This window comes from Dermacentor albipictus, unplaced genomic scaffold, assembly GCF_038994185.2.
Source record: "Dermacentor albipictus isolate Rhodes 1998 colony unplaced genomic scaffold, USDA_Dalb.pri_finalv2 scaffold_11, whole genome shotgun sequence".
Taxonomy (NCBI): Eukaryota; Metazoa; Arthropoda; class Arachnida; order Ixodida; family Ixodidae; genus Dermacentor; species Dermacentor albipictus.
Window position 1 is genome coordinate 6,535,971 of NW_027225565.1, and position 23,858 is coordinate 6,559,828.

Below are 23,858 nucleotides of genomic sequence, written 5' to 3' on the forward strand. Positions count from 1 at the left end.
CATATGAAGTAGCATAATAACGGTAGCATATGAAGGACCCGTATCGCACAGTTAGTGACATTATCATGGATCTGCTTCAAACCTTTGCCTGAAACAGCAGTTTATTATGGTCTTATGCTCTTCCGCAATTTACTTTTCTGGATGTTGTCTCATGTTCACTTTGAACCTGAAAACAAATGATAAACTGAAAATTATGTATCTCATTTTTGCACCATTGAGAAAAAATTGACCGATGTACCAGGCAATTTGCAGCTACCTCGTCATTTTTCACGGTCAGGCTCAATGCTTATCAGCACCCTCTCCTATATTGCTGTAATCGCAGCCCCTCAGTTGAAACTCCGTAGCAGTCCCCGCTATCCCTGAGATCCTGACTGCGAATTCCTTGCAGTGACTTTGCATCAAGCGGCCGCATTCAGTCGAGGGTGGAAGGTCTAGGACAAGGTGCTCTCATCTTTTCCTGCCCTAGTGCGTGACGTCACGCGCGTGCGCGATCACCAATCGGATGCCTTGCTCTCTTCCGCAGCGGCGCTTTCCGTCTCCGGTCTTTACTCTTCTTCGCGTTCGTGTTACCCTCTCCCTTTTTTATGCGGAATCGGCTGACGCCCATTCACACTGGACGAAGTAGCTGAAGAGTGCTTTCCCTTTAATGCTTTTACGTTAGGTTAGCGCATCCAGAGCTAGTTTCACTTCGCTACCCGTGTGAGAAATTGTCGGGCTCATTACGAATAACTGAAAAATGCGTCTAGCACGAAAAAGTGCTTTTGGGTCCGCGCATCTTTGCGCCGTACAACCTCCGACTTGGCACGCGAACTGTCTCTCAGTGATAGCATGCCTGTAAGACAGTATCGTACAGGCTTCCCTTACAGTTTGAAGAATTTATGAGGAGAGTAGAGCATTGCTTTGTCCGAGATGGTGACACGCCAAGGTGTTTTTGTCAGATGATTGCATAACGCTTTAAACCAGTCTGTCTCTCGCTTAAGCATCCCGTTCGGAGTTAGGATCTGGGATTCAGCATGTGACGAAGTCGTGATAACTGGTTTTAGCAAAAAGGTTAACTTTTTCTCTTTTTGCCATGTGTTTGTGGTTCGCAGGGACCAATTTCGGTGGGCAGCCGCCAACTGGGCTTCCCAGCGCCGCTCCCAGCCCAGCCTCACGTCATGACGAGAGCTCAATCAGTCCGAGGAGCGTCGACGCAGCGGAGTGGTGGGTCTGCTCGTGTTGCGTAAAACAACAAAAAGCTCTCAGTAACGAAGGTTTGTTTACGGGTGACTGGTTGGTGAAGCATTCTTTAGACAATAAAAAAAAAGTACTTCTTGGTGTGCACAACGGAGAAGGAAGAAGGCGACAGGACAGAGCACACAATCACGTTTATGGCTCGGATGACGGGAATATAAGCACAATCTCGGGGAGAGGGGTTGAGAAGGCAGGAAAATAGTGGGTGAAACAACCACGAAGGCAGACGTAACGATTCACATTCTTGTACATGTTCCTACCCAGTTACTTTACCCCCTTTTTCTCCTTCCGTACATTTCTCTGCCTCAATGTTATCACGTTTGCTTCTTGCCGTCTATCAGTGCTTATAGCTTCCACTCTTGCGCTCGACGCTCTCGTATCAGATTATGGTCATGTCACGGGTGTCTTGCGGCTGACGTGCATGTCTTTTATTAGCATGTGGGTTATTCCACAACAAACTCATCACACTGAGCTCGACCATCTGCGGCTTCCATTAAAAAAGTCATAATTGATTTCGTTATGGCAACAAGTCTTACCGCCATGTACTTTGAGCTAACACCCGCCGTGGTTGCTTAGTGGCTGTGGTGTCGGGCTGCTAAGCACGAGTTTGCGATATCGAATCCCGGCCTCGGCGGCCTCATTTCCATGGGCGCGCATCGCTAAAACTCCCGTGCACCATACATTGGGTGCGCGTTAACATAACCCCTGGTGGTTCAAGTTATTCCGGAGTCCTTCACCACGGCGTGCCTAAATACAAACATATAAAACTGCGCTGGTGGTGAGTCAATGGGCGCAGAGGGCTCATCGAAAGAAGCGACATCGAGCGCTCGCTTTGTTGAACCTATGCAGGAGCATCGTGATGCGCTTTGGCGTCGGCTCCAACCGCGAGCGAGTCCTGCTGTCCGACGCGCACTCGCCACTGTCCGCCATCGCCAGCTTCGGCGCGCGAAGTCGTTCTCGCGCTTCCCAAGCTCCGCAAGACCCGCTGCGCGAACAGGTACGTCGATGTGCATGCCTGTGCGCACCCGCGCACGTGCTCCGAGCGCAACCTACCCGCGCCAGTGAACAGACAGTGCTTTGTTGTAGTAGCAGTTATTGCATCTGCTGACGCCTGAACGGCGGTGAACAAGTGGGGTTGTTGGAGTGCAGACGCAATTGCGAACGCCGTCGCAGCAGTGGGCTTGCATGCCACAGGAGACATCCGGGTCCTAGCAGTATACAATGCTCGCAAAGCGCGTTTTCAAGTTGGATCAATGTACGGGATATTATTACGTGCTCGGATAGAAGTAATGTGGCACAAGCCTCAAGTGTAAAACGTTTAATTTGCCGTGTAACTTGCAACGAAATGGATTTGTAAAGCTTTGATTAGTGGCAGAGGAAAAGTGTCTAAAATGGGTTGGCCTGTGTTCTGGCCCACTACAGCGAGTCAGCGACTCAACATTCGCTTCCGTGCCAGCTGGCAATTTCTTTAGGTAAAAACGGCAATCTCTCCAAGCTCTTTGTAAACAGCAAAATGACCTATATGGGGTGGGGAGACAGCTGTTGCGGACGAAGCCGGTCAGATACCGCGCGTCGCAGCTAATGCAGATAATCTTCCAAAAAGTCCCCTTTTAGGGGAAGCCTTATGGCCTGACGAAGCCATCTGTATAGCCGTCAGCAACATCCTAGAGGAGCTTCCAGTATCTCTTGCGTTCTCGTAATTAGATTAATTAGTAGTGCTTAATAAGCAACTTTTTCATGAATTAACTTTATGTCGAAGATGTGAACAGATGGTTTGTGCAACGCTGTTTAAAACACAAGTATTAGATTTTGGCGACGCGCTACCTCTTTTTCTTGCTCAAAGGAACTTTTCTTTTGGCCGTTTTTTATCATAAATCTTTTTTTTTTCATCGCAGATATGCCTCTGAAAGTACGATATATATATATATATATATATATTTTTTTTCCGCGACGCAGCGTGAACAGGCGCCTGCCGCAAAAGTGGTTTAACAATATGCGGCACAGAAGGGAGGACGGTGCCAAACGGCAATAATAATAATAATAATAATAATAATAATAATAATAATAATAATAATAACAATAACAATAACAATAACAATAACAATGTACAATGCATTTTCTAATCTGTGCAGAGCGAAAGTTATGTGAACCGGTTAATTAAATGGTTCAAAGCTGCTCTCATGTAAAATGTTTTGCAGCATAGCGAATACGTGCCTGGCGGGGAAGTTAGCAAGACGCGGTAGCTGAGTGTAAGCTGATTTCGTTATATGAGCGCCTTCGTGTGAGCTACATTCGCCAAGACAGCAGCAGCAACGGACAGCAAATTTCGGTTGGCGGGGGGGGGGAGGGGGTCGCAAAGTAAGCTTCTCTTTAAGGCGCTGTAGAGAAGTTGTTATAACTGGTTCGTCTGCTAAGCCAAATTATCGCTTTTGAGACTGGAACCCTAATGGAGTGATCTGACTTAATTTTTGTGTCAGGTCTCGTCCGCGTCACGTCAAGCAAAAGATGCACAATCAACTATGCAGTTTCGTTTTTTGACACAAAGCAAACAAAGCAATTTCATGGGGCTTATACGTTCTGAAGTTACACTGGGGTTGCGAGTACTGCCGTTAAAGGAGTACTCTACACTAGCTTTTTCGCCTCACTCGAAAATAAAAAAAAAAATATTGTTACTGCGCTGTAACTGTAAAGACTCCAAATAAACGGACACACACGAGAGAGGGACAGGACAGGGCGCCTCTTGTGTGTGTGTGTCCGTTTATTTGGCGTCTTGATGTTTTATCATCTGCAGCTACCAGCTAGCCCAACAAGTGCTTTTAAGGAATCTCGACGCTCTTGACCGCCTTTGCGGGTTCTCAATACAAGCGACATTAAAATGAGTGCTAAGCAATACGCGTGCGGTTTTATTTTGCTCGTTATAGTGCAAAGCAGGCAGAACTGTTACAGAAGCGTCGTCAAAAGTTTTTCAGGCATAGTGGTGCTGTAGAAGGGGGAAACTGGAAGCAATATCGAACCGTTATAGACCGATTGGTCAAGACGGTTTGGTCCAGACCATTTGGTGATCTGATACGTCTTTCTAAAATTCATTTATTCATACCGCAAGCCTTCTAAGCCTCATACAGGAAATGGGTACAGATAATGGATAACCGTAGTTGGTACAAAAACAGTGGCAGCACACTGCAAAAAATAGTTTATAAAGAGGAGCATGAAAAAATAAAAAAACCTAATGCTCACAACGCGAAATGGTCGACGCAATAAGACATGGAAATCAAGCACGCAACAAAACCAATTCACCAATCTCGCAGCGATACAAGAATTACTTCAACTTCATAAAAAACACACCAACATTCACAACAGTATTTGGCAGTGTATTCCACAGTTCTATTGCTTCGGGAAATAGTTCTTCAAAGTGTTGCACCGTGCGATAGACGCACAAATGCACCTGTTGTGGTTGTTTCGACCAGAATACCGTCACGGTTGCTTCGGGTAGTCTTCCTTGTCAATTTTGATGCGTCATAATGTACAAAAGAAAAATGCTTAATAGCAGCGATATCCTGCCGAAGGGACAAATGCATCCCTTGACATGTAAAGCAGTCGCACTAACGTGACGTGAGTACTTACCGCAGATAAACCTGAATGCTCTATTTTGTACTTTTCAAGCTTTTTGATAAGCTTGACTGGAGTCCCAAACTTTACTTGCATACTCAACAATTGGCGCTACTAAAGTTTTGTAAGCTACTTTCACCTGTGGCGATGCCATCCCTAATTTTCGGAGTGGAAATCCTGATTGTTCGAATGCCTTGGTGCATGTAGTCTGTGTTCTGCGCCCATTTTAGGTCCTGTGTAATTGACTCCTAAATATTTGAGTTCCAGCGCTTGAGCTATATCAGTAGCCGATATTTGGCAACTGAAAAGAAAGGCTCTTTTTTTCTGCTTACCCTGAGGAACTTCGTTTACCTGACGTTTATTTCCATGTCCCAAGCCAAACAAGTCAGCAGTTTCGCGTAATTAAAATTTTTGGTCCTTCACGCTGGCACAGTGCAGTAGGTCACGCATTCATCGGCGAATAACTTCAGTGTAACTCCTGGATCTTCGCATGAATAAATATTAACATAAATCAGGAACAAATAAAGGTCCCAAAATGGATCCCTGTTGTACGCCTGATAAAACATTAAGATGGCTAGAATCGACATTGTTTACTGAAACATACTGCACACTTTTCGAAAGATATGCTTCAATCCACGTGATTATTTTGGGATGAATATCTATTGAATTCAACTTTTCGAATAACTTACAATGTGGGTCGCGGTAGCAATATAAATCAAAATTGTGTCGGCTTACAGGGTGGAGTTAATTACCGTGACAGGCCATGCATAATTTAAAGCAAATGGGTTACAGTTCGCATCCTTTTACAATATCCGTGTTTCCTGCTATAAAGTAAATTATTAACTTCTAAGTAACTTATGACTGCTTTATGATGACATGTTCTAATATTTTACGATTCCTTAAGGGTATGTGCCGTTAAGTATCTACCAATAGTTTGTCGCCATCTTTGTGAATAGGTAGGAATTTCGAGCAGGGCCTGTCTGCAGGAAGAGCACCCGTACCTAGCGATACTGGGAAAATTACATATCTAAAACTGGCGGAAGCTTTCTTCTGCGTATCTTTTAAAAAACTGGTTTGAAATGCTGTCGGGGACCGGGGCCTTTCTTACGTGAAAAAGTAATAGCAAGTTCAAGATGGCCGGTCTTGCAATTTGCACAGGGTGCATAAGGCTGCGTGGTGCTGAGAAATTATTTGTTGAGGGAACACGTGTGAAGGCAAAATTGACAAAAAACGAATTGAAAGTGGCACTCGCGTATTCTAACACATGGTTTGCGATCTTTAGCTTCGATATCGAACTATCTGCCTCCGATAGTTATCGCCACAATTTCTATGGTTGATTTATCGAAGTTTGCCAGTGTATTCGAAAAAAGAATATTTGGCGCGTTTAATCTCTGCCTTCAATTTACGAACAAGTTCACTTACTCCCGTGAGGTTTCTGTTGCTTCTGTACGCGTGCTTTGCAATCGCTTTATCAAATGAAATGTCTCGAGTAGTTCACGGGGTCTCGCGCTTTGTCGTTTTGAATTTTCCTGAGGCGAGAGTTTCCTCGTAGAGCGCAATCGCCGCCTCGACTTTGATCCAGCTAGACGTCGTTGGCGTTTGCTTTATAAACTGGGAAACAATCGTCCGAGAGGTCTTCGAGGCAATAAATGACGCTTTCATCATTGGCCCGATAAGTCTTTACATGCAATACGCGATATAACTCTACCATTTCTGACGTGTTTATCTGTTTGGTGAAACGTCAGTGACAGCCTCTTGTGATACCATACTTGATATTTAGCTTTGGCGTTAAAGTACGAGACACGAAAACAGGATGCAACACCGGCGAAATCACCTCCTGAGTGCGCGTCGGATGTGTATCAAGCCGTGTCAGAGCCAAAGTTAAACACTGTGTTTAAATCACGGTTTGCGGTTTTTTTTTTATTCCCAACCGTCAGATTAGTCCAGTCTATTCCCGGCGAGTTAAAATCGCCAGTTAGTAAAAAGTTCGGCATGTGTTGCACTCTTGTAACACAACGCGAAATGCTGCTGCGCGTTCGGCGATACATAAAGTTATAACAGTCGGAGTTAGACTTCTTCGCAAGACATGTTGCTAATGCAACAAGTTCTACAGTTGGAAGACACAACGAGCCGCAATGGGAAGTGCACGAGTGGCAACGCAGCGGCTCGCGCCTCTTCCGCAGTGGCGTACTTGCGCGGCCATTTCTCGCGAGCCGCAAGAGCTGCACGATCCGCCATCGTTCTGCCGCCGACAATCGCCGCCGCTCCGACTGTGACGTCAATGCACAGAGCGTGCCCGTCCGCTTTTCGGCACAGCAACACCTGGCGTGACAGCAGTTACTTAACATTCGATTCCCATCCGGACCGATATGTAACAATTTTTTTTCGAAGCCACTAATTTACTGTATTTACAGAAACCTCGCTCAGAAATGTGACTCCAATCCGAACATTTTTTGACGTGTTTTAACTCTTTGTGGCGTCGGCCTTTTCGTCACGGCGCAGTTTCGCCAAGGACACCGCCAACATGGTCACCTAAGGCATTCCCTTTAATAATTTAGTGCGCTCGTTTACATTGGCATTGAGATAGTCGTGCAGGTGCAATACATATCGCTCAGGGGCCCCACGTTGTCTTTAAACGCTACCAGCTAGCATGGAAGAATCATAGGTGGCGCTGCTTCACCAAACGTTCATGTGAAGGTCAATGGCAACTTCTTTACGAGAATATAAGCTCAGCTCGACAGCTACTGGGACTACGCCACCCCGACTGTGGCGATGCGAACAAAAGACTGAGTAAAATATGGGAAACATGTCAAAACAATGTACCATGGTATTCAGTCACGTTTCCGTGATCACAAGACCATCAGGAGGGAGGGCAGAGCAAAATCAGTTCCTCTAATTTATCAATTTCATTTCCGTGACTTTTCACACAAACTAAGCTTTGTTGACAGTTGTCTTTGCTGCTCCAGCATACCACAACGAAGACCCCTCAGCGACTTAAGTAACCGGGTTTCTGCTTTGCTTTAAAAGCACCCTCCTCCTTCCAGCAGAATCTCACGCGTAGGTGTCATTATTAATTTTAAGCTTATCATAAGCGCGACTAACCTTTTTTTCTCCATTTCCACGTTCCAACTTAGATGAATGCCACAATTTGCACCGTGCCTTCCTAACAATTGTCGAGAAATCTTCTGCAACAGAAGCACCTTTATCCTTATGTTTGTGGTAGTTGCGCAAAACTACCAATTCCTTCTGTGCAATAAAAGAAGCGCAATATGAAGGCACGTACCCGGTTGCTATTTTTTCGGCGAAGACTGTGAATACGCTCGACTGTTTTACGTAGACATCCGACCATACCCTTGAAAAATTGGAGGACGCTTAAGCTTCGCCTTCAAGAGTGGAACGCGACAGCGTTCCCGTCGACCCGCCAAGGGGTGTAAGACAATGGGCTACAGGGCAGCCATCACTTACGAGGCGCCCCGCATCGGACGCGGTGAGCGTCGAGCCATATGGTCGAGCAACGCGGCGTTCGGCGCAGCAACGAAACGTGCGCCTGAGCAAGCGGAGCGAACCAAACAACTCGGTATCCCGGAGGGGGAAATGATGCGCGCCAGCCAAACGTCGTGATCAGCACGGGCAGAGAGATAGAGAGATAGTGATCTAAAGAAAGGAAGGACGCTTGATTCTACAGAGGGAGCAATGCGAAGCGTTGTCAGGGGAGAGAGTCCGAGCCGCGACAGCTCCAATGCGCGCGTGGCGCGCCATCTGTCGGGGCAGCGCCGTACATGGAGAGGAGGGGGTCTTCTGTATTTGCCGCAAGATGGCTCTCCGTGTGCGGAAAGCGCAGAAGAAATGCAGCGACACGCACTTCGCTACTCGTGTAATTGCGACTTCTGTAAGTTACATGGTCATAATTACCGATATACACCACAGTATAACTTTCCACGGCTCGTTTCGAAGGCAACACCGCATTCACTAGAGGCGCGTTTGTACCTTTTGGAAGCATCGAAATCGTGGCTGAGTGGTAGCGTCTCCGTCTCACACTCCGGAGACCCTGGTTCGATTCCCACCCAGCCCATCTTGGAAGTTGCTTTTTATTTATGGAGTGCCTGCCGTGATTTATCGCTCACGGTCAACGCCGCCGATACCGACGCCGAAGACACCGGCTTTTCTGCGACACGAGCTCCTTAACGCTATCGCGTTAAAATATCGTTCGCGACTTTTTATCGAAGCTGAGTGGCGGTTCCGCTTCCCTCTTCCGTTAGCCCAAACATAGCCACGTTGCTGCGACGTCCCCTGTTTGCCAAGTCATCTACTTTCTCGGTGGTGCGTGAAAGTCCTTTTTGCATGGCATTGATACAACTTCCACAAGTCGGAATTTTCGCCTGGCACTGTTTAAGAGAGTCAAGCGAGTTTTCGATGTCGGAAAACCTCGGCTGAACGCCTTCACTCCTATAGTCTGCGGGCCAAGTTGGGGGTGTGTAATTTCTTTAAGAGTGCTCGGAATACCGCTGTGTATCTCATCGTCCCCCGCCGTGGTGTGTGCATCTCATCGTCACCCGCCGTGGTTGCTCAGTGACTATGGTGTTGGGCTGCTGAGCACGAGGTCGCGGGATCGAATCCCGGCCATGGCGGCCGCATTTCGATGGGGGCGAAATGTGAAAACACCCGTGTACTTAGATTTAGGTGCGCGTGAAAGAACCCCGTTAAAGCTCCCCGGGTGTTGACGTCACGCCGAAGGCGGAATCCAATCTTATTGCAGGCGACCATCGTTCTCTGCTGGATGAAAGTGTTCTCGTCGGCTTAAGGGGAATGGAGGGGCAGAATGACACGTGCTGATGTCACCAAGACAGATCAATGAACCCTGCTCAATGCAGCTGTGCACTGCATTGGCTTCACACGGAAAAGCAAACTTGCAGTTCACGGTGACCAACGCCCATACCGATGCCTCGCCACTTTCACGTGGCAGACAAGCCAGGTATTGAGCAGAGTTAATTCCCCTGAGCAACGCCTGGCACCGCTGGTGTCGCGGCGCGCGGATGCGTAATCGTGCGGCTATTTTCGTATTTCGCGTGTTTTCCTTATAAGGCGGGAAAAAAATAATTACGGGAGACATAGCGCACTGAAAACAACTGAATCGGGTGTTTCTAAAAGGCAATTCTTACTTTTCTATAAAAATCCGCGCCCTACATCCAGTAATTAAATGGTTCGTTAATTAACTTATTTATCCATAGTTATGAAAAAAAGAATCCTCCTGTTGCGGTACGTCACTGCTGACGGAATACCATTGGTTGCGTCCTCGTATTCTACATCTTATTTTTAAGAGCTTGGCTAACGCTATAGACTTGTATATGCTGCCATACGATGTTCCCAAGCCTGTCAGACTCGCGTAGCCGTGGACGAAAAAGGCGCGCAACTTGGCTAACGTGTTTTGCTGCGGTCTCCGCGTTCGCTGCCCCATGACGACTTGATCTCGATTTGCGCGCATCGGAGACAGCCGCAGTTACACGAGTCGGATGCATAACGTGTCCAGGGTACGTAATTGTGTGCATACATATGGTTGTGAGAACACACTAAACACAGATAAAGCACCACCGTAACTGAGTTTTTCTTTGATTTTGCTTGAATTATCTACCCAACACATTTTATTGTTAACGCGCGAATACTGATGACACACTGCAATGAGCACAGCTTTGATCCTGCTGCTTTCATGCGTTGTGAAAGTGTGCTATAAGCCATCCACGCCTTCGCATTTGCGCAGCCCGCCTTGCTTTTCGTCGCAATGCATTTTCTTTATTGCAACACTGCTAATCGTACAGCAACGTGCGAGAACTCCGTGGCAACCAATGCACTGAAGAATCCGAGCCAGCAGAGCGCCTACTGTGGCGAAGTCAGCACTGGCTACGCAGTCCCCGCAAAGTTAGTGGACGTCCTGGGTAGACGGTTGTCTTGCACATGCCAGCTGGCGTTCCCAACCCGAATGAAAACTGACACGTGTCTCGCTTTATTGGATGCTAGAGGCCGGGCCATTGCACGCTACCCGGGGTGCTTGGTCATTTCAGGTGCCTTCGCACAGACGAAGAATCCCTCTTCATTTAACCACTGTCGTAGGCGCCTACAACTCAGAAGGCTGCCGAACTGGAGCCGCTAAAGTTCCTGAGCTGCGCCATGTCGCGACAGTCGACTAAATAGCGTCGCCCAGCGTCGGACCAGTCGAGTGCGGCGACAGCTTCGGCGATATTCTGAGCGCCGGTAGCGCTAGTTCTGTTTTTTTCCCCCACTAAATATTTTCTGTCAGTTTGACAACTTTCAGTGCAATACATTTGAATATCCGAAGATGTGAAAATACAACCATGTGCTCGAAACTTGTTCTCAATAAGCGGAACAGCATGTGCTTTATTGATTGGCCATGGATAACAATATGGCGTCCTTCAGCCATCATAGCGCAAATGTTAACAGGCATGGATGTCGATCAGCGAATTTGATTATTAGGTCGATAGCTCCATCAGTGAGTGAATGTATCACGTTTGGTTCAGGTAGATTGAGAGCATTTCCTTCCTGGCTCGTTCATTTCACTTTCGTATGGCCCGAAACACTGGTGAAAATGACTCAATATAAGGAAGAAAGCTGTACTGATAGGCACTGAAATAAAGAAAAATGAAAATTTGAACTTTCAGATGTCGGAAAGGTGATAAATGGCCATGCAAGGAATGGCGCAAATAGAAACGCGAACGGAAAAAGCAGAAGGCAAACGCGCTAACTTGAAAGTATTGCATGTCGGTGTGGGTTTATTCGTGTCCCTGCCACCTTCCTTTTTTTTTTTGCGCTGCGCTTAAAGAACTTGTTTGCAGACTGTCCATTTTCAAGTTTAGTAAACGAATCTACGACACACACCTTACTCGCTCTATTGCTTCTTTTTTTTCCTCGCAGTGACGATTGGGAAGCCTTTCGCCCGCACACCAACGTGCTGTGGCATCATTACTTGCTGACGAAGCTGTTCCAGAAGCTGCCCAAGGACAAAGCAGGCCGCGGCGGTCTTGGGCCGTCCACTTCTCGCGGCCGACTGGCCACCTGGATGGACGTGATGCTGTCCTTCCCGTCGGCCGAGCAGTTTGTGGTGGAGCAGGTGCTTCCACACCTCGAACACGACGCCGAGGCACCGCGCAGAGCGGCCGCACACTGAGCCACACGCCATGAATCTTCGGGCGCACCGCTAAGTGCGCCATCATGCACTTAGCGATATTGAATATATAATATGAAAAAAAAGAAAAAAAAACAAAAAAACGTTATATATATATTTGTTTCATGCGAAACTCTGCAGGGTTACTTAATTTATCAGAAAAGATTGATATATCTTTCCCACAATCTGTCTTTGTTAATTATATTTAGAACCATATAAATTTATTTGTTTCAAAAATTGCGTGCCGCAGTTCCACTTTGCGACTTTTACTTTTTTTTATTGTATTGTCGAGTAAAGATGTTCTGTTCACTTTTATGCTAATTTTATATTTCATTTATGTATTGCGATTTTATTTACTGATGGAATAAAGATCCCATGGATGCTCCAAGTGCTTGAGAAAAATGACCGTTAAATATCGAATCGAACATTTGCAATTTCTAATAAGGTGAAACTGTTTGTGGATTGCGTTCAGCAAAGAAAAAAAAAACTTGTTTACATTATTTAGTACAGTGTTAAGAACGGGCAGCTGCAGTGCAAGTTTTGCCAACCAGTTGCGACCGTGGCCGCAACTTTCCTGGAGCGCCGCCGCCAACCTCTAGCCACGGCGTGACTAAATCGACTGTCGGGAACAATACGTGCGTCCTCCACTCTCCGTCGCTTCAGCTAGGATGCGTTTGACGAAGCAGGCTTTGTGCTCAAACCGCCACCGTTACGTTCTAGCCTCGTCGCCGTTGTGACTGAATGAGTTCGGCGGGCCAACTATTGTTACCGAACTCACCAACGCGGACCTGATCTGCTAGGAGTGCGGGAGTTGCCGCGGGAACGTCGTCGACCTCTTCCCACGCGCCGACCAAGACGCAGGACAATGGCTACCCGGGCGCACTGCGAGGGTCCGCTCAGTTTGAAATTCGTTTGATGTCGGTTTCGGACCGATAACGCGCGCGCGCGCGCGCGCGCGTGTGTGTGTGTGTGTGTGTGTGTGTGTGTGTGTGTGTGTGTGTGTGTGTGTGTGTGTGTGTGTGTGTGTGTGTGTGTGTGTGTGTGTGTGTGTGTGTGTGTGTGTGTGTGTGTGTGTGTGTGTGTGTGTGTGTGTGTGTGTGTGTGTGTGTGTGTGTGTGTGTGTGTGTGTGTGTGTGTGTGTGTGTGTGTGTGTGTGTGTGTGTGTGTGTGTGTGTGTGTGTGTGTGTGTGTGTGTGTGTGTGTGTGTGTGTGTGTGTGTGTGTGTGTGTGTGTGTGTGTGTGTGTGTGTGTGTGTGTGTGTGTGTGTGTGTGTGTGTGTGTGTGTGTGTGTGTGTGTGTGTGTGTGTGTGTGTGTGTGTGTGTGTGTGTGTGTGTGTGTGTGTGTGTGTGTGTGTGTGTGTGTGTGTGTGTGTGTGTGTGTGTGTGTGTGTGTGTGTGTGTGTGTGTGTGTGTGTGTGTGTGTGTGTGTGTGTGTGTGTGTGTGTGTGTGTGTGTGTGTGTGTGTGTGTGTGTGTGTGTGTGTGTGTGTGTGTGTGTGTGTGTGTGTAACGTTTCCGCCACCTTGGAATCGGGGGTGGACAGAGTGTTTATAAACGGCTGTTGTGCGGATGCTCGATACACTTTCTTTCGCAGTCATGCTAGACTGATGAACTGCATGTAAATACTGTAAATAAACCCATATTCCTCGTTCTCGATGAGAAGCAGCACTTCCCTTCATGAACGTGCTCAGCGTGTATAAGTTGGACGACGGCATGGGCCAACTACCTTCGAATTCATGGCGGACTCCAATCTTGACAACGGGCTACGAACGATGTGATTGAGCCCCCAATCATAACAGGTACACCGCGACGCAGTACGATTACATCAGGTTAACGATGACCAATAAAAGTAATATAAAAGAAAACGGAATAGCGCGTGCCAAACGCATTTAGTAGATTGTAGCGCTCGTTTAGAAAGCTATTAAGTGCATTGCTAAAGTGCCGCGCATCGTTTTGGAGGAATGCAAACATGGTGAGATAGGTCAAGTGATAAACTGGTATGTCAAAATCGAGACGGCGAATACATGGGCTGCCCAAGATGAGACATGCTTGCCAACGGCTGGCTGCTGTTGTGCATAAGTGACCTGCTCCGCGTACTTATTCAGAAACTCGATCTTATACGCACAAGTCTTCTGCTAAAGTAGAGTGATTCGGGCGAGTCTCCATTTGAATCAGTCTTTCTCCCTGCACACAGCAAGGACTGTTGCTGTCCCTCTTAGCGCTGGAGCAGACAGACAGTCGCCTACATAGTATAGTGGATTCCCGAATCGAGTAGGAGTAGACTAACAAAAACTATTCAATTCGTATTTAACAGTTAGAACATTTGCGCAACTCTATAGTATAAGCGCCTGGATTTGTAAGCACGAATTGTCACTGTCACAACCTAATTACCGTGCTGGGTGCACTCGTTCTAAGCACGACGCGCGCCGCAATGGGATGAACTGTACGCTGCCGCCGTCGCTAATGTCGCAGTGATGGCGGCAGCGCGAAACGTTTATCCAAGCTGCGCGCATCGTGCTTAGAACGAGAGCTATCGCTGCGATCTTGGCGATGTTCTTTTTCTTTTTTTTTTTTCGAAGGCGAGCTATTGGAAAGCCGGTGAGGCGGCTTCGTACGAATGAGTGAAGACTTATTTCCTCTTCAACGGGCAGCTTAAGATTCGATTGCGCCGATACGGAGACATTTTCGTGTATACTTATCGCATAGCTAAGTAGCGATGTTGCCTGTGTCTGCATGGGGTGGGCTTAGCTTCCACACCTCGCCAGCGGTATCGTCACTTAACTTTCCTTTCAATTACTACTGTGTTGATGGTAGCAAAGTAGCATATGATAATGCGCAGGATGACATTGTATTACGTAAATTGCAACTCGAAACTTCTTGTAAGAAAGAGACCAGCGAGTGATTTGCAGAAATTTAGGGGCGTTGTATACTCTGCTTGTATGCGCCGAACGCAACTTGCCGCCCTCGCCTTGTCCGGCCTCCTCCGCTCGCGGTCCGGATTGAAAATGCTCGCCGGTATTTCCATCCGTCCGTTTGGCGGTCGTCTGGCCTCAATTTAACGTAGTCAGCGTCAAATCTGATAACATTGGATGGGTTGGCGTGGCTACGATGGCGTGTTGTCCTCTTGGGGCTCTATTCTGGACACGCATGGCGGCTGCACAGCCGCCATTATCCGCCATGTTTAATCTCTTATTGGCTGTGGCGAGCTCACGTGCCTTGAAATTTTTGCCGGGAAACGGAAGTTTTGCGAAATGTCATTTTGCGTTTTCATCAAGATGACGAAACGTGACGTGGAGCTGCAAATTTTATGGACTAATACATTTTTTTGGTCCTTGGCAGATATATTGTGATGTTAGCGCTTCAAAAAGAATGTGAGCGGTAGCGTGCAGAAGCCAGTGCAATGCATCTGCAATTGCGTGAATATGTGGTGGCGATTCAAGATATGCGCCATGCCAGCTTGCTGATTGGCTGAAGGAATATCTTGTGAGGAGCGTCACAGGAAGGGCTGTTTCGTAATCGTCAGTTTGACGATGCGTGACGTTGCACTGGGCCGCCATTGCTGAGATTTTCCGCCATAATTTTTGCTGCGACGAGCCGCGCGAATTATGCTAATGAGCAGCCATATGCAATGGCAGCCGAGAGGAATGCGTATCGCCACATTTTCCCCGTCGTTTGGCGCCACGAAAATCTTTTGTTCATAACACGTGCTCATAGTATTTGCATCGCTCTCGGGTGGTGTTGGCATTTGTGTTTGGGGCCATCGTTTTTAAAAGAACGCGTTTATACAAAATAATATTGGTTGAATATAGCAAACTTTCAGCAATGTTGTCCACTTTTCGCTGCTGCATTTCTATTGTAATCGAGATTAATGCCTTTTCGCACAATCAGACGTTATGACAACGGCCTCTTTCTAATTCCTAAAAAGAAATGTACGCAAGGTGGCGCCTTGAAGTTTCCTCCCGCGGTGCGAGTAACTAGCGAAATGAACAAGAGATGGCAGCGCCGGCGCTTGCATCGCGCTAGTGGTTATCTCTGGCGCCCGCAACGCTATCGGTGATATTCGGCCGTTTCTGAGCCAGCCGAGTCGGGCTGAGTCACTTGCGTTTCACGAAATAGCGATAACGTGGCCTAGAACGTGCGCGCATCACCACTGGTAGGTCGCGTATGTTGTCTCAAGCAAGAAAACAAGGGCATTGGCGCCAACATGCGATGACTCATTGCATTTTCCGGGGACACGCATCCTAGCTATTGAAGCAGACGACGGCTTGTACGCAGCAGACGACGGAAGTGCGAAGCGTTTTCGACGGAACAATCATACGCTTTGAGATAGCTGCTTTATTTTTACTGCGGAGGAAAACTGTTTTGCTTTACCGATAACGCTACATTCAGTGCCTTCATTTCAGTTTCTTAGGCGAAACGTCAAGTTGGCGTCACGTTACGTAAGCAAAACTGGGCCACCGGCGCCATTTTGTTTGCGTCGCGCCTACGTCACGCACCGAAGAAAATGGCGGAATGTCCAGAATAGCGCCCTTGATGCCAGGTGTGTTTTGTTGTGCAGGAGTGTGCAGGAGCGACCGCTTGTGCTTTTGTTGTGGTGCAGCGGGAAGGGCGAGTCGTGGTAGCGCGCGCATTTATATTTAGACCGCGCAGCCTGCGTGACCTCAACATGAGTGAGGTGCACGAGAAAATGCTAAGTGACGAAGCAACCGGCACTTTTTTTGCTCTTGTTGATGGATTCGCCGCGCTATTGAATATAGAGCACGCCGATTATGCAAGCGCGCAGCTGCGTAAGATGCGTAAGCTGCAAGAGATCGCTCTCGAAATGGCTTACCGCCATGCAGAATCAGCGCCTTACTCTGTCGGTGTGTAATATTTGCTATAACTTCATTTTTGGGATAATGACGTGCTGCGTAACCAAAAAGTAAAGAAAGAGAGAGGGCAGGGCGCTATGTCATTTCTGCGCTCAGCCCTGTCTCTCTTTTTTTCTTTTGTGGTCAGCAGCATGATACCAGTTCAATATGAACCATGTAGCCGAAACATTTACTTCATTTTTGGGAATGCTCTTCTAGATTTGTACCATTATGTTTTCTTCATCTGATTGAACCTCTGCAGAGTTTCTAAAAATGGTTTTCGCGAACAAACGCCGCACGTTCAGGAATTTTCGCCCAGAGGAAAAGCATCATCTCCTACAATAACCGGGAGCATTTGAAGATCCGGTGAACTTGCCACTTTTACGGTTTTGGGCAGTCCCGCATTTTATTTCATCAATTGCTTTTCGCTGAGGTGTTGACTGCCAAATTCCACCATCACCAAGTGAACCAGGGGCGCCAATGTCCAAATAGCGAAACCTATAGTTCGCATCAACACGCGTAAATAGCACTATGCTGAAGGTTTTATTGTAGTTGAAATACAGAGAGCCTGAATCTTTGGCTTGATGCACACATGCTTTCCATCTATCGCACCGATACAATTGGGGAACTGCCACTTTTCTTTGATGTCTCACATGGCTCTAGACCACTCTCCGTCAGTCTTGGGTGTCTTCAAGAATTCGTCTTTCAGCTCCAGGTAGATTGCCACACATGTCTCTTTTATGAGCTGGTTGACAGTTGAGTGTCCTCCCTGAACTGTCAGCTTAAGGAGTAGTGCGTTTCTCCTATTAAAAAAAAGAAAAACAAGAAATTGTTGGTTACACTAAAAATTAACAAAGAAAGACAGAACTCCACATTCGAATAAAATATGCACATCTGATATTCACATTGGAATCTGTGTAAAGCGAATCTCTTATACAGCCGCTATTTTCATGCTATGAAACTAAATTCCATACACACAGTTGTCGTTATTTCACCATATTTCCAACATTCTTATGCAACATGTTTATACGATGTTCATGCGCCGTGCCGGTCAAAACAATTTAGTACTATAATGTTGATGCGCATTAGCTATATCTACGCCGAAATACACGAACTGTTCATTGCGCGAGGTAAGGGCAGTCATGTCACAACGAAGATGTGTTTGTCATTGTACACACTGCACAGAGATGTAGGACGCTAAAGAGTGGTTTGGTTCTTTTCTTTTTTTCGTTTCATTCCTGCGTCCACGGGCTAACGGAAATATGTGCACGCGCACATTACACGCGACGCGAAGCGCGCACTTCCCAAGAGAGCGGCAGCAGTCGCAGTCGAGAAAGCTGGGGGATGCCTTCGATTTAAATGTCAGCGCGCCTCATGAAAAGTAACACTTGATACTTCAAATTGAAGCAAACGCTAGTGCTTACCTGCGGCGAGAAAGCGAAGAGTGATTTGAAGCCGTGTCTTCGCTGGCACAGATGGTCTCACGGTGGTTTCTTGCCGCTCGATTGTATGTTGAACGCGGGCCAGAAGTTCGAAAAACTGCGTGCTGCTGACGCGCAGTAGGCGCTTGTATTCGTCCGGATCACACTCGAGTAGATCTTCACAAAGCAAGCTCTGAACGCAAAGCGTATTCTTCGACATCCGTGGTTTCTTCCAGCATAATCGTTTTCTTTTTACAGCCTTCACCTAGCCCTCTTCACTCACTTCGAGTAGAACAGCCAACGCGGACAAACGCCGCCTCCGATAGCTGTCTATCTTGGAATGCGCACTCGTACCCAGCCATTCGGCAACGTGCGTGGCGTTGGCGTCGAGAGTAAGCATGCGGATTCCGCAAACGGCGCTCCGGCTGTGGGAATGCGACCTAACTCGGCTGCGCCGGATTCAAGTGATGACGTCACTATTTTGTCCGCGGAGCAGGCGGGATTTTGCCCTCCCGTGTGTATCCACCTTTACCAACGCCCGCGATCCTGGCATATTATCCGGCCAAGATAATGTCGACGTTGAGGACTGGCTCAACCTGTATGAGCGTGTTAGCCAAAACAACCGCTGCGACCCTACCATTGTGCTAGCGAATGTCCTATTCTACTTGGGCGGAACTCCTCGTGTTTGGTTCCGGACACACGAGGAGGAGATATCTAGTTGGGATGCTTTCAAGGAAAAGCTCAGGGACCTCTTTGGCAATCCCACCAGTCGGCAGCTGACTGCTAGGAAAGAGTTTGCTGCCCGAGTTCAGTCTTCTACTGAATCGTATGTCTCGTACATACAAGACGTGCTCGCTCTTTGCCGGAAAGTCGACGGGAAAATGGCCGAGGTTGACAAAGTCGACCACGTACTCAAAGGGATCGCGGACGACGCGTTCAACTTGTTGGTTTTCAACAATGTGTCCACCATCGACGCCACTGTCAAGGAATGCCGCCACTCTGAGCTCGCCAAAAGCCGCCGCGTCATTCCGCAGTTCTCCCGGCACTCTAACACGGCTGCGACGTCGTCTTGCGTCGACCTTACTGCTTCACCACCCTTAAATGAGCACGTCACCCGTATTATTCGCAGTGAGCTCCAGGCTACAAGTCCTGCGCGGTTCCATCCATGCCCAGTTGACCTCACCATTGACCAACCGCCAGCCCCAGCGATAGCTCTCATTCAGGCAGTTGTGCGGCAAGAATTTGCCAACCTCGGTTTTCCTGCTGCCTTCTCCATCTCCCGACCTGACGCTCGACCGGTTCCAACAGCTACGCCTCACAGCAATCGGCATTCCCTTCCCAGATACCGCAACCCTACCGAGTGGAGAACTCCGGGCGACAAGCCCATTTGCTACCGTTGTCTCCGCATTGGCCACGTCGCTCGCCACTGCCGCACCTTGTTGTGCCATTACCACAAGCCCGGATTCCGAATCTGCAAGATGCAGAATCTATCCTGCGAGCGCCCTAATTCTCCCTTCACAAGTCAAGATGCTGAGCCGTCAGGCAGCGGGTCCTGCGGGAGAAGCGGAGAAGCCTCGGCGAGCCGCAAGTTTGGACGTGTCAGCGTGTGCCAGACAGCCCGGCGCCGCACCTCCCTTTGCCTGGAGGTCACCGCGCGCGCGAACTTTGAACCGGGTGGCCAGCGCGGTCGCTGGTTGGACCCCTCGGACGACCGTCGTGTGCTGACTTTGTATTGGGCCGTTTGAGTGACAATGGTCCTCGGGGATTATAAAAGCAGCGACACGCCGCTCGAAAACAGGATCCGCCGACCCCACCGGGAGAGAGTGTCGCTCCCGACTAGGGTGAGATGTGTCACGCGTTTTCGCCGGACGTCGTCGTGCGAGAACAGTCGCGTTTGTTGTGAGCACTCGGCCCCAGTGCCGACCCGTTCATGTCCTGTATGATAACCTGTATATAATGTATAAAGTCCCTTTTGTTATTCTCATCGACGCCAGGCTCGGAGTCTTCGCTACCAACGCTCTGTCACGAAACGGGTGACGAGCTCTACGGGACCACAAAGCCCTAATCGTGGTGCAGCGGTACAAGTTCGTAACACTGGTGGCACCGGTTGGGTGTCGTAATACTGGTGGCACCGGTTGGATGTCGTAACACTGGATGGCAGCTACGGGATTGACCGGCATCAGCTACCTCGGCGCGGTGAGTGCCTGAAGTTTACCTCAAACACCAGACTTTCTCTGACACAGGTTATAGTAGCTTAGGGAAGGATTTGGTGTTGCATTGTGATAACCTTGTGTGTTTCAAGCCTAGTAAGAGTGTTTTGAAAACCAGGGGATGCTGAGGGGGTAAACAGGGCAGTGTGTGAAATACTTGCATATGTCTTACTAGTAGTGTTATAGTAGCGTACGGCAGGTATATTCAAAAAGGGTAAACAGCAGGAGGACAGTGTGAACGATGGAGAAGTACAAGGTGAAGGAACTTCTCGAAATTTGTGAGGAGTTGGGCATTGAGTTGGGCTCAACCAAAAGAAAGAATGCGATCCTTGAGGTCATGAGGACTGGGGACGTAACGGCTGAGGAGGCCGCAGAGGCCTGGGCGGATATCAATGAACGTCGGGAAAAGGAGGAGAAGGAACGTTGCGAGCAGGAAAGGAAGGAAAATGAACGACGGGAAAGGGAGGAGAAGGAACGTTGCGAGCAGGAAAGGAGAGAAAAGGAACTTCGCGAGGAGGAAAAGGAGGAAAGGAGAGAGAGGGAGCGACGTGAGCACGAGCTTAAAATGAAAGAGTTGGAGATCCGAAATAACTCGCCGGCGCCTAGTCTCACTTCTAATGTTCCAAGAATACGCGATCAACTTCCACCCTTTGTCGTCGGAGAGGATATGGCCAAATACCTCGTGAAATTTGAGCACGTGTGTGAACGGAATAGCATTGAGCGATCCCTTTGGGCACAGAATCTGTTAGCCTTGCTTCCTGGGGAGGCATCAGACGTAATCACTTGCTTATCGAAAGAGGCGTTTGAGAGCTACAGTGATGTGAAGGAAGCGCTACTGCGGAAGTACAAATTGTCGCCCGAAGCTTTCCGGCAGAGGTTCCGGTATGCAAAAAAGGGCAAGGAGTCGAACGTTGACTTCGCGTTTCGTCTAAAAGCCGACTTGGTGGAATGGCTGAAGGGCGAAGAGGTTTACGACGACCGCGACAAAATTGTCGAATGCATCGCGTTGGAGCAGTTCTACCGTTGCATTGATGAGGATGTCCGGCTCTGGCTGCAAGATAGGCTAAAGGAGGTTAAGCTAAACAAGGCAGCAGAGTTAGCGGAAGAGTATTACACCCGCCGTAGCTTGCACAGCAAGGCAGTGCGCGTAGAAAAAGCTGATAGGAGAGATTGGTTTTCCGGGAAGCCCGACGAACGGAAGCAAATCACGCGTCGCGAGTTTCGGGACGACGAATCCCTTACCAAAGAAACTGTAAGGGAAGGGCAGAATACATCTCAGAGTGATGACGATGGTCCGAAACAGCGAAACGAAATGACGCGTTCTTTTGAAAAACGGAAGCCGTTAACCTGCTACAATTGCAAAAAGCAAGGGCACATCGCTGCAAGCTGCCCAGAGAGAATTGCTTTTGCAACGATACAGGAAACTCACAAAAACATACGTCTATTGGAGCCCTATGTGCAGGAAATTAAGGTAAACGGCAAGAAGTGCCGTGCACTTCGGGACTCTGCAGCAACTATGGACGTTGTTCACCCGTCTTTTGTCTCCTCGAGTGATTTTACGGGAGAGTGCGTTAGGATACGGCAAGTGGCCGAGAAGGAGAGTGTCTGTTTACCGATCGCAACGGTTGTCATTGAAGGAGAGTTTGGAAAACTTAACACCGAAGCCGCTGTGTCAGCCGCCCTCCCGGAGCAATTTTCCTACCTCTTCTCAAATAGCTCGGAGCAGCTGCTGAGGGATCAGGGCAAATCATTCTTTGCCGACGTGGCGTACATGGCCCCCACGCGATCCAAAGCGCGCCCGCTGTCGAGGGAACTTGACTTAGCGTCGGTGAGCGAAAGGCGGTGCGGCACACGGACCGATCACGGTAACTTGAGTGGCGAGCAGTCACGGGAGAGGCAGAGCTCGGAGGCTGGCCTAGACGAGCGGGTCCTGGAGGTGAGTGGGAGTGACGCGTGCAGTGCTAGCCGCGATAGAGACGCGACGCCGCAATTAGGCGACGCGGGCTCCACACTCGCTCCGGTTTCCGCCAGCCGGCAGGAGCAGGCTGCAGTTGAAAGAGAAAGTCTGATTCGCGAGCAACAGGAAGATTGTTCACTAGCCGATCTGAGGAAGAGCATCAAACGGGGAGTGAAAAAAAAGGGGGTTTCATTTGGCAAGGAATCTGGCTTATTGTACCGCCGCTACACGGATAAGCAGGGTCGCAAATATAAGCAGCTTCGGATTCCGCGAAAATATCGCCGGGAAAAATGAATGACCTCATTTGCTTCCTCAGTAGTATGTTTTCGGTCCAAAGTGATTTCAAGGGGACCATTCTATTTGTAATTATTATTGCTGATTAATAATTGTTTCTATTTTGTTGAGTTGTTGATTTGAAAACTGATTGTTTGAGCCTTGTGTGCTAGATCGTACACCTGCCTCTTGTTGCAGCGGGAGCAAAAAGAGGGATAGCAATTTAGTTAGGTTGATTTGAATTATGGCCTTGTCTGGTGTTTGACGGGAGACAGAGGGCACTTGTTCGTGTTGGGTGTTGCCTTTTGCCGGTCGGTTTTGCAAGCTGCAGAACGACCAAGCGGGACCAGTGGCGAGAAGCAAGGTCTTAGGAACGACCCGAGCGGAGCTGGTCAAGGTGCCTTGGCGACGACGTGGTGAGCAGAGCTCCTGTCCTGGCGAGTCGGACCTGGGCACGTGAAGTTACCTGGCGTCCCGACACTGGACGTGAACTTGGACGAGCCTGACGAACGTGCGCGCCTGGCATCCGAGCCACGTGGAGGCAGCTCGTCTTCCCGGCGCCTTATCTGAGGGCGGGGATGCTGTTGTGCCATTACCACAAGCCCGGATTCCGAATCTGCAAGATGCAGAATCTATCCTGCGAGCGCCCTAATTCTCCCTTCACAAGTCAAGATGCTGAGCCGTCAGGCAGCGGGTCCTGCGGGAGAAGCGGAGAAGCCTCGGCGAGCCGCAAGTTTGGACGTGTCAGCGTGTGCCAGACAGCCCGGCGCCGCACCTCCCTTTGCCTGGAGGTCACCGCGCGCGCGAACTTTGAACCGGGTGGCCAGCGCGGTCGCTGGTTGGACCCCTCGGACGACCGTCGTGTGCTGACTTTGTATTGGGCCGTTTGAGTGACAATGGTCCTCGGGGATTATAAAAGCAGCGACACGCCGCTCGAAAACAGGATCCGCCGACCCCACCGGGAGAGAGTGTCGCTCCCGACTAGGGTGAGATGTGTCACGCGTTTTCGCCGGACGTCGTCGTGCGAGAACAGTCGCGTTTGTTGTGAGCACTCGGCCCCAGTGCCGACCCGTTCATGTCCTGTATGATAACCTGTATATAATGTATAAAGTCCCTTTTGTTATTCTCATCGACG

The 23,858-nt window shown here is 48.7% G+C and overlaps 1 protein-coding gene across 3 annotated transcripts in view; it reads left to right on the forward strand.

The window, feature by feature from the left end:
• The window catches only part of LOC139051257 (uncharacterized), a 76,004-nt gene extending 63,603 nt beyond the window's left edge, over positions 1-12,401 (forward strand). For 2 of the 3 annotated variants that reach the window (XM_070528258.1, XM_070528259.1), the window contains 2 exons: positions 1,092-1,203; positions 11,764-12,401. In XM_070528258.1, coding sequence (XP_070384359.1) covers positions 1,092-1,203; positions 11,764-12,016 — 365 coding nt within the window. In that variant the 3' untranslated portion in view covers positions 12,017-12,401. Of the gene's footprint in view, positions 1-1,091; positions 1,204-2,082; positions 2,231-11,763 lie in introns of all 3 variants that reach the window. The other variant, XM_070528260.1, reaches the window with a different exon arrangement.
• The last annotated feature ends 11,457 nt before the right edge of the window (positions 12,402-23,858 follow it).